This window comes from Branchiostoma floridae, chromosome 1 (genome assembly GCF_000003815.2).
Source record: "Branchiostoma floridae strain S238N-H82 chromosome 1, Bfl_VNyyK, whole genome shotgun sequence".
NCBI lineage: Eukaryota > Metazoa > Chordata > Leptocardii > Amphioxiformes > Branchiostomatidae > Branchiostoma > Branchiostoma floridae.
Window position 1 is genome coordinate 16451779 of NC_049979.1, and position 10563 is coordinate 16462341.

At 40.0% G+C, this 10563-nt stretch overlaps 2 protein-coding genes across 2 annotated transcripts in view; one reads left to right on the plus strand and one right to left on the minus strand.

Annotated features, from left to right (window-relative positions):
- The first annotated feature begins 1953 nt into the window (after window positions 1–1953).
- On the plus strand, window positions 1954–3816 carry LOC118410542 (gem-associated protein 6-like). Its single transcript, XM_035812307.1, has 2 exons — window positions 1954–2145; window positions 2641–3816. The coding sequence occupies exons 1-2, from the start codon at window positions 1970–1972 to the stop codon at window positions 3014–3016; spliced, it is 552 nt and encodes a 183-aa protein (XP_035668200.1). The 5' UTR covers window positions 1954–1969; the 3' UTR covers window positions 3017–3816.
- The window catches only part of LOC118410341 (putative ATP-dependent RNA helicase DHX57), a 20328-nt gene continuing 12787 nt past the window's right edge, over window positions 3023–10563 (minus strand). The window contains exons 9-27 of the mRNA XM_035812025.1: window positions 10214–10347; window positions 10029–10083; window positions 9580–9785; window positions 9244–9350; window positions 8835–8944; window positions 8391–8564; window positions 7906–8069; window positions 7496–7572; window positions 7229–7324; window positions 7048–7097; window positions 6767–6857; window positions 6468–6563; window positions 6131–6214; window positions 5766–5906; window positions 5428–5542; window positions 5064–5125; window positions 4848–4937; window positions 4538–4681; window positions 3023–4171 (exon numbers count right to left, since the gene is read on the minus strand). Of these exons, the coding sequence (XP_035667918.1) occupies window positions 4028–4171; window positions 4538–4681; window positions 4848–4937; window positions 5064–5125; window positions 5428–5542; window positions 5766–5906; window positions 6131–6214; window positions 6468–6563; window positions 6767–6857; window positions 7048–7097; window positions 7229–7324; window positions 7496–7572; window positions 7906–8069; window positions 8391–8564; window positions 8835–8944; window positions 9244–9350; window positions 9580–9785; window positions 10029–10083; window positions 10214–10347 (2140 nt within the window). The 3' untranslated portion in view covers window positions 3023–4027. The remainder of the gene's footprint in view (window positions 4172–4537; window positions 4682–4847; window positions 4938–5063; window positions 5126–5427; window positions 5543–5765; window positions 5907–6130; window positions 6215–6467; window positions 6564–6766; window positions 6858–7047; window positions 7098–7228; window positions 7325–7495; window positions 7573–7905; window positions 8070–8390; window positions 8565–8834; window positions 8945–9243; window positions 9351–9579; window positions 9786–10028; window positions 10084–10213; window positions 10348–10563) is intronic.

Below are 10563 nucleotides of genomic sequence, written 5' to 3' on the forward strand. Positions count from 1 at the left end.
GGGTTTCTCCTGGTTTTTCCTGTATTCTCCTAGATTCTCCTAGATTCTCCTGGTTTCTCCTGGTTTCTCCTGGTTTCTCCTGGATTCTCCGGGTTTCTCCTGGTTTCTCCAAGTTTCTCCTGGTTTCTCCTAGGTTTTCCTGTATTCTCCTGGATTCTCCAGGTTTCTCCTAGTTTCTCCTGGATTCTCCGGGTTTCTCCTGGTTTCTCCTAGTTTCTCCTGGTTTCTCCTGTATTCTCCTAGTTTCTCCGGGTTTTTCCTCGTTTCTCCTGTATTCTCCTGGATTCTCCTGGATTCTCCGGGTTTTTCCTGGTTTCTCCTAGTTTCTCCTGTATTCTCCTGTATTCTCCTAGATTCTCCGGGTTTCTCCTCGTTTCTCCTGGATTCTCCTGCATTCTCCGGGTTTTTCCTCCTTTCTCCTAGTTTCTCCTGTATTCTCCTGTATTCTCCTAGTTTCTCCGGGTCTTCTCCTCGTTTCTCCTGGATTCTCCTGGATTCTCCGGGTTTTTCCTGGTTTCTCCTAGTTTCTCCTGTATTCTCCTGTATTCTCCTAGATTCTCCGGGTTTCTCTTGGTTTCTCCTAGTTTCTCCTAGTTTTTCCTGTATTCTCCTGTATTCTCCTAGATTCTCCGGGTTTCTCCTAGTTTCTCCTGTATTCTCCTAGATTCTCCGGGTTTCTCCTGGTTTCTCCTAGTTTCTCCTGTATTCTCCAGGTTTCTCCTAGTTTCTCCGGGTTTCTCCTCGTTTCTCCTGTATTCTCCTGGATTCTCATAGATTCTCCGGGTTTCTCCTAGTTTTTCCTGTATTCTCCTAGATTCTCCGGGTTTCTCCTAGTTTCTCCTGTATTCTCCTGGATTCTCCAGGTTTCTCCTCGCTTCTCCGGGTTTCTTCTGGTTTCTCCTGGATTCTCCTGGATTCTCCTAGATTCTCCTGGTTTCTCCTAGTTTCTCCCAGTTTCTCCTGTATTCTCCTAGATTCTACGGGTTTTTCCTGGTTTCTCCTAGTTTCTCCTGTATTCTCCAGGTTTCTCCTAGTTTCTCCGGGTTTCTCCTCGTTTCTCCTGTATTCTCCTAGATTCTCCTAGATTCTCCGGGTTTCTCCTGGTTTCTCCTAGTTTCTCCTAGTTTTTCCTGTATTCTCCTGTATTCTCCTAGATTCTCCTGGTTTCTCCGGGTTTCTCCTAGTTTCTCCTGTATTCTCCTAGATTCTCCGGGTTTCTCCTGGTTTCTCCTGGTTTCTCCTGTATTCTCCAGGTTTCTCCTAGTTTCTCCGGGTTTCTCCTCGTTTCTCCTGTATTCTCCTGTATTCTCCTAGATTCTCCGGGTTTCTCCTGGATTCTCCTCGTTTCTCCTGGTTTCTCCTAGTTTTTCCTGGATTCTCCTGGATTCTCTTAGATTCTCCGGGTTTCTCCTAGTTTCTCCGGGTTTCTCCTAGTTTCTCCTGTATTCTCCTGGATTCTCCAGGTTTCTCCTAGTTTCTCCGGGTTTCTCCTGGATTCTCCTAGATTCTTCTCCGGGTTTCTCCTGGTTTCTCCTAGTTTCTCCTAGATTCTCCTGGTTTCTCCTAGTTTCTCCGGGTTTCTCCTGGTTTCTCCTAGTTTCTCCGGGTTTCTCCTAGTTTCTCCTGTATTCTCCTGTATTCTCCTAGATTCTCCTGGTTTCTCCTGGTTTCTCCTAGTTTCTCCTGTATTCTCCTGTATTCTCCTAGATTCTCCGGGTTTCTCTTGGTTTCTCCTGGTTTCTCCTAGTTTCTCCTAGTTTCTCCTGTATTCTGCCGGATTCTCCTGGTTTCTCCTGTATTCTCTTAGATTCTCCTGGTTTGTCCAGGTTTCTCCGGGATTCTATTGGTCTTCTTGATGCATTCATAGTTATTTGCATGCATCTCTTAATATTCTCGGGACAACTTAGTAATCATTTACATGCTCGGGACAACTTAAATGATCCCTTTACCCGTTTCATCATCGTACAAGATGGCTGCGCCCATGAGTTCAGAGACGGATAGACAACAGTTGGGATTTTCTGCAAATTCTGAGCAACGGTCGCCGGGATTTTGGCGTTCACATGTTTATAAAGAGGTGGAGATAACGACAGTGGACGGGCGGAAACACCGAGGCTGGGTTTACACTGTAGATCCTGTTTCTGAGAGGTGAATTAAATTCTGCACTGAGCTCTGGGAGGGACAACACATGGTTTCTAGTTTAAAAAAAACAAACAAACATATTAGCTTCCTAGTCCAGATTTTCGACTTCCGAAAATTGTCAATACTGGGGAAAATTCTTACTGTCAGGCTAGTCTGTTGATAGCCTCTGTATTTCAAGGCTAAGCCAGATGACTTATGCACACATGAACAAAGAAACTAACGTTACATTTGTAACATCTATTTTGATTAAGAATGTGCAGATATCAAGAGTACAGCCATTGTTTTATGCAACGTTACCTATATATATGAAAATGTTGAGTATAATCATAAATGTTGTCATATTCATTTCACCTTTGCAGTCAACCATCAATCCATCCAGATAGGGATGCCTCTGTTTGTGTTACCTGATGTGAAGAAGCATTAGGAGGTGCCCGTGATGTTAAGTATGCACTTCTGGAATGTTAATGAAATTTTTGTCTTCTGTCTTATTTGTATCTACAGTGTGGTCCTTGTCCAGTTTGAAGAGGACAGAAAGAAGACTGTTGAAATGGTAATGGGACATGCTATGAAGGGGATAACCGTTGTCAATGAGGACATTGACAGTCACAAAGAGGAGCTGGATCACATGTTCATCACTGCTGATGACACAAGCTTTTCCAAACAGGACCTAGAAACCAGGCGTGATGAACTGAAGCAGTGGCTGGAGAAAAACCGTCTTCCTGTCAAGGTTTCTGGCAAAGAGGGAGAACTTCTGAGTATTTCTGATGCCTTGGTGATAGAGCCACCTTATAGTGCTGAAAGCTGCAGGAGCACAAATGAGATTATCCTGGGTAGAATACAGGCCCTTATCCGGTCAAAACCAACATCAGGACAGTAACACAGCTTATTCTTGATTGGATTTATTTGATACTTTGCTACATCTAAACATCCAGGTACTGAGCTTCATTGAAGTGCATTGACAACTGGATGATGTACATTGTGATAATGTATGGTTAGGTCATTTATCATTACCGTTACAATATAGGACATATGTAGTTTGTACCATTAAATTTCTTTTTGTACATGTATAATAATCTGACTAGGAACATTATAAGGCACATTAAGTTAAGCAGCATTTCTGGAAGTTGACACAAATTGCACATATTGACAACATGATACACTTGTTCTTGCTTCCTTACTTAAGATTCCACAGCAATATTGTTCATATCACTCCTGACAGTTTATAGCAAGCTCCCTTACAGCCTTGCAACAATATACTGTTGTTAGGATCATTCCTCTTCTTTTTCTTATTTGCTGTATGTGAATAATGAGTATTCCATGTTATTACTTAACAAGCAAAGGGTCACAACATAACTTTTCCAATCATGACATTTCATAAAGTGACTTTATTGTGACATTTGGAAGACACAAAGTTGTTAATTGTAATAGAGATAGGCCAATACATTTATACAGTATATATGGTGGAAGCTTTGTAGTTTTACAGGAAAGCATGTTGCTAGAAAAAATGTAACTCTCCCAAAATCAGATTCCTTTCAGATATACACTTGGAATGCACTAGCTTTTTCTTGACACTGTCATGTTACAAATTACAGCATGGCTACATATGCTTAAAGGGGTACTCAAAGTTTTTTGGTTCTGCATGCACAGATAATATTTTCTTAATAAAACAAAGTGGTATTGCTGGATTACAAACGTTGAATTTTTGTTATTCTGTGAAGAAATTTTAGAACACTTGGTTGATAATGTATTCATAAAAATGTCTTTCAGAAAATTGCACCTGCTTTTGGGGTTGAGCCCCCCTTTAATAGCATCTTCAATGTCTCTATAAATTGGCACTACTCAGGCTAAGAAAATGAGAAAAGGTTTACTAGATAGTTGCTGCTACCCCTTACTGTGTGGTAATGAGTTTAACTATGGTGTCAATGATGCGGCTTCCCCTGGGACAGTTACAGAGGTCCATGTTGGGGTTCTCAATCTTGTCTGCCAGCAGCTGATCCAGCTCCAGTCGTAGCTCACGGACCAACTCAGCCACCTGAAGCACATACAATAGTGTGTAAACAACCAGTGCAAATATCATAACTCGAAGACTTTTGGTGTCTTGGGTGACTTATATGGTCCATTTATGACTGTTGAAAGTCATTATTTATGTGGTATTTGGATCCTCATGATCTAACCGGCGATGACAGGCAGCCACAGGTTTATCATTCATAATTTTGCCTGATTATTACCTGGATGTCTAACCTTCATTGATGCAAAGGAAAGTGGACTTTTTAGAAGACAATTTGCATGCATTACCTGGCATATGATTTATCTTCTAAATGCCCTCTAGCACACATGACCATGACTGGCCATATCCATTTCCAAGTTTGTTGATTAGGAGGGTTTGATAATTCCATACCTCATGAGAAGCAGCTATGAACCTGATCCAGCCATCATCCAAGGAGATGACAAAATTGCCAGCCTCCAGGTCAATGCGCAGGTTCCCCCCACCAAACAGCAGCAGGGGATAGACAGACACCATGCTGCAGTCACGGATGTAGATCTGTGGACACAGTCAACCAATAAACGGGCTTATGTTGATCAGTAGAGAAGAATTGGCAATGTAGAATAGGCTAAAAGCAATTTATCATCATCGTTTTTAAGCAATTTATAGAGTAAAAAAACACATAATGGCAAATCTTTAACTAGAGTAATTTGGTTAAGCCAACCTTCGAAGTTTTTACTTTCTCATGGTAAACCAGGTAGGGGCTCTCATAGTGTCTCACTTGGAAGTTGACAGAAGATGGATGAACAAACACCTGAGATGAAAATATGATATTAGTACAATTATTTCAAAACATTCAAAAACGTTAAATACTGATCAACAATGGGGGAGATATGATTCAGTTGTCAATATACGCAAAGAAAACTGGTTGCATACTCACATATCCATCATCTCTGGTCTTGAACCTGAGTTCCTCTGGTTTCGGTGCTTTTGGAACAGCCCCTAAGTAAGATGCGCATAGTATTACATGTATAGTATTACAAGCATACATGTAGTATTACAAGCCTCAGTGAACAAGATATCAACATATAGCATTATGACTTGGAAATTGCAATAGGCATACAAAAAGTTGTTTGAAAGATAAAAGTACAGTAACTGTTATTTGGGTGAACATTCATTAACTGCTGAGATTTGGTCTACCCATTAATTAGTTGCTATGGAGATAATAATGCTTGCATTGACACATCAATTCATCTTATTTGATTACTGCCACATATTTTGAACATCAATCCTTGTCAACTGACCTGCACTGGTGAGGCTGTACTTGGACTCTGGTGTCAGCACCTGTACAACATTTGGGTACAGAGCTGCACACATCATAGCTGCTACCAGCTGTTGGTTGTTTGCATTCAGGTTTGTCTGTTTAAGGATACAATGTACGTATGTCATTCACTTAAGCACAGCTATGATATTGGTAAATGATTTGGTTTGATAAATGGCACAGTAATAGTGAGGTTCTACAGAAAACTTTGATTTGCATATCTAATATACATGTATTGTAAGTTTGCTGTCACTGATAACTTGTACTTGAACTTTTTCACATTTGTTTCTTCCTATCATGTGTACCATGACAAATGCTGACCTCCTCTCCTGCTGCAGTGATGATCCCATCAGGGTCATTACTGTTGCTGGACCTCTCTATCAGTCTGGCGGTCAGTCCCTCCTTCACAAAGCCGATACTGGACAGCAGCTCTGTGAACTGTCGCTTCATGCTGACAATCTCCTGTTAAGAACACAACCAAAACACAAGGAGTAACATCTTTTAAATGAGTACCATGACTTAAGTCTGTTTTCCCAAGATTCAAACCATGCCAAAAAAACTGCACAAATATTTTTAATAATTTGGTACAAAATTTTCAAAAGCTTCCAACTGAACTAAGATTGAGAAGACTCACATCTAATTCATGCTCTTTTTATTGCATAGATTACATGAATGTGCACACTTACCTTAAGGGTCTTTATAGACAAAAAGTTTTCCATGGAATATCTGTAGCCAGCATATGAGCCATGTTTGAGAGAAGTGGTCCAACCCTGTGGGACAGCAGAGATTACAAGTCATCTTAAATAGGAAGAATGACTATCAGAGTGATCATTATACATTAGCAGGATAGTATCCGAGGTTTTGTGTCTCTGCTAACTCAGTTAAATCTCCAATGTGTAAGGAATCAAACAACATACTTTACTTCCCTGTACCATTCATACAGTGAACCATGTGATAATGACAGAATAACGGATTTACTTCTTTGCCTTCTTTTCACCACATCCTCTGTAAAACTAGTAATACCTTGTATGCATTGAGTAGAGTGAGATGGTCACTGTTTCCTATTGCAAACTCTTGCTTCTTCTTGTCAGCCTCATCCCGCTTGTCAAAAGGTGCCACCTGGAATAATAAATAGTACAGTTTAATGATATGTTACTTTTTTATGTAATAAGACAACAACAAATATTATTTCAAACATTCTACTTTAGTTTCGATAAGTCAATAAGTTGAAGAGTAGCTTGTTGAGTGGCATAGGTACTGGAAATGTACACAAGTTTGAAATACATGAATAGATTAAGGAAAGAATACTTGACAATACATACGAAGGGTGACCTGAAGCTTAGACTGGCAGCTATTGTGAGGACAGGATCTAAGCACCGGAAAATGGCTCCAAATAACATCAGCTTTCCTATCCTGAGGGTGGAAACAGACTTCTGTCAATAATGGTCATTTGCAACGCGGTGTTCATGTAAAACTACCAAACATATTCAGTATTATGTGGTAAAACATGAGCAGTGTTACATGTAAGATCCTTGGTTGTCATATATATGCATATGTTCACTTGATGATTTTCAAATAAATTCAGCTCTTTTTATACCATTACCTGACATCTACTGGTAACTGGGCCAGGTGGTACCCGAGAGGTGTCAGCTCCTGTAGGCAACACAGCGGTTTAATCAATTCACTGGTTCAGGTGTGTTACCTGTCAAAGCAATGGCTTTATTTATGGCCCTTTCAACAATTTTTTACCATAAAGGGTATCAATTCTATTTTCATAAGAATACCTGGTCCCTATTCAGAGCTCCTAGATCCTGTAACCTGGCAATGGCAGTCTCAATGTTCGTGGGCTTGGGTGGCTCCAGGGTCCTAGATAGAACATGCTGAAGCAAAATAGAATAATTTATATTAAGCTTACTGGTCAAAATGGTCACTGTCAGAAGGAAAAGGAAAAATTGCAAAGTGACTCATGTTTTTTTACAAAGTCAATAGCAGAACACAACTTTTTTCTGAAAGTGTGTAACATAATGTTGCTGTGAAACTTGTAAGTTTACCTGCAGTTCTTGATCTTTGAAGATGTCCAGAATTTTAATCCTAAGTAACAGCTGCTCCAGAGGTGCTCTTTGGATCTCTGCAATGATGTTAAAGTATACTAAGTTTAAATGGTATAAAACACTGGATCAACATGAACTTTTCTTCACAGGAGTGCTATCAGATTGGTAAGTGTAAAATCTGCCTGTTTGGGGTCCATCCCAGTGTGACTCCCTATCCCGTTGTAGTGTAGAAACCTAGACGATATTATAATTACCACTAATTTTAACACCTACCTTTCTATAACACAAAAGTAGTGAATTTATAATGGTCATTTATAGGATACAACTAAATAATTGGCAAAAAACATTACTTTCTATCAACAGCTTTAATTGCTCTTTTCCCATAAGGATGATTACGACAGACAGCGTACCTGGCACCTGCTGCTCCCTGAAGATGTGGTCAAAGCTGTGGGAGGTGAAGAGATGGAAGCACACCCCCGAGGCCACACGGCCTGCCCGGCCCTTCCTCTGTAGCGCATTGGCCTTGGATACCCACGTCACCTCAAGGCTCTCCATGCCTTTGGTGTGGTCATACCTAGTTGTGTTAAAATACTGGTCAGGCTACAGTCTCTGGTTACATTCTTTATTACGGTTGGCTATAAAAAATGACAGCAATGATCAAATTCTCATCCTATAGATAACAAGATGTATGATTTTAACTTACTTTCTGTAAATGCAAATGACTACCCATGCAATCTACAAAATATAGTTGGTAAATAGTAAACTTATAAAGTAAACAATGAGTTGGGCAAGATATGATACTTAAAAGCTGTATGATGAGTCATTTTCCTCTTGTCCATGGACATGTATATCTTCAAGCACAGTCAGTATGATATGTCTGATTTCTGTTCTCTACCTTTTCTCCTTCATCCTGCCAGCATCAATAACAAACACCACGTCATCAATAGTGATGGATGTTTCAGCAATGTTAGTGGACAGCACAATCTTGGTCGTCCCCTCCTTGGGTTTGTAGAAGACTTTCTGCTGGTCTTCACTCGAAAGTGATGAGTGGAGTGGGATGATGTTGAACCTAGGCAAAAAAAGAATGGCAGGTTCTTGCAGGTGAAAACTGATACATCTTTTACCTTACTGCTTAAGATCCCACAATACCAAAAACAGTGGGTCCATACATTTTTTACCTGTGTAAGTGGATCAAATCTTACAGTCTGGTATTATGGCTTTATGCAGCTTGTACCTGCTCTTTGAAACTGATGTATTATACTAAAAGGTAGTTTGCTGGTTATGTGGGGAAAAAAACAGAGTTGAAATGGACCCTTGACTCAAAGCACTCACAACTTACTTCCTTTTGCTCCTGGAGCCAAAGACAGAGCTGCTCTGCAGCTGCTCGTACAGTGAGGTTATCTCTGCCAGACCAGGCAGGAACACCAGCACTGCTCCATCCTTGGGGTACTGTGTACAACATACATGATGCACAGAATTGGATACCTTTCCTACTCCATGTAAGATTGAGGTCAATGACACATACACATTTTAATCAGGTATTAAGCAATTAATAGAGGGATATGTGTTGTATTTAAGTAGATATGTTGAATTCCGTACGCATACAAAGGGTGCACATGATCTTGGCTTTGACATAACGTTTGTAAGGTTATATGGCCAAGCCCTAAACTCTTTGATTGTGAAACTTGCCTATGGCACAAGAACTATTTTGAGGAACATGTATAAGAGCAAGCTAAATGTACACTGACCTGATGATCTCCCATCACAATCCACTCCAGTAAAGCCTCCATCAGATCGTTGTTGATCTTCTCAAAATCCATGGTGGCCAGAGTCTTCACAACTGACTTATGTAGGTCTGTCAGATGAAATGGTAGACCCTTGTGAATTCTTCATCACTCTTTGAATTAATAAGTTCATAGCTAAATCCTTTTCAAAACGTGTTTGTACTACTCTGCAATGTTGATATATGACTTTTATCCAATAACAAATACTAGTAGATTGCGTGGTGTATAAAAGATAACACAGATCAAAAACATTTTTGTATGACTTGTATAAACAAGTCAAAGCATTAAGCAGAGCTGTACCTTTGTATCTGTAGAACATCTCCTGCAGGTTCAGGTTCTGATCAGGTGTGCTGTCCTTGGGAGGTTTCACACCGGAAACTTCCAGGTTCTTCAGCTGCTCGGTGACATCCTCGAAGAACTCCCTCCTGCTAGACACCTTCATCTTGGATGCTCCACCACCGGGCTTCAAAAGGCGTGCATATGGGGAGTTTTCCTCCACCACATACCTAGGCAGAAATAGCATTTTCATTCAATGTGAATTTTGAGTGTTCCATTGTGATTGGAACCAGGCTGTCAATAGTGGAGGAAACACACAGGGTCAAGAAATGTTTGTGAACACCAAAGGAAGCATCTTAAGGCCATATCTTACAGTATCTTATATCAAAACAAAAGAAAAAGGCCATTATACTACAGTATAAGGAAATTGCTAAAGTTAAAATTAACAAGAAAGACAATAGTTATAGCTCTACCTTGTGAAGTCAATTGCATCTTCAAGAAAGTACTGGTCTACTGGAAATATTTTTCCTGTGAAGAACCAAAGACATTCAATTCTGAATATACAATGCATTTACAAGGACATAGAATTACAAGACAACGAAAAAGCATAAAAATTATTTTGTTTTTAACAATTCAAATTATAAAAGTAGATGCATACCTGGTATCTCTATAACAGGACTGTTGCCAAAGTACATGGAGAACAAGTCAGCATTAAGGGTGGCACTCATGAGTATGACACGGATGTCAGGGCGCTTGGGCAGCAGGTCCTTCAGTACCATGATCAGGAAGTCACTGAGAAGGAGAAGAAATCACTACCTCAACTCTGAGCCGCAAGATCATACAATTACAAAGATTAGGGAACATAAGATTTGTTGAATATTGCTTGATGAGAATATTTTAGGAAGACCAAAGCAGAAATCATAATTTTTTTCTCCATCATGAAAGGAGTTGTTGTTCAGCACCATGGACAGTCCCATGGTTAGTTTTAGGGCAGTTTCTTCAGAGGTA

Coding starts and splice junctions, on each gene's coding strand:
- LOC118410542 (XM_035812307.1), top strand. CDS start 1,970: ATGGCTGCGCCCATGAGTTCAGAGACGGATAGACAACAGTTGGGATTT. Junction 2,146..2,640: donor GTAGATCCTGTTTCTGAGAG/GTGAATTAAATT, acceptor TTGTATCTACAG/TGTGGTCCTTGTCCAGTTTG.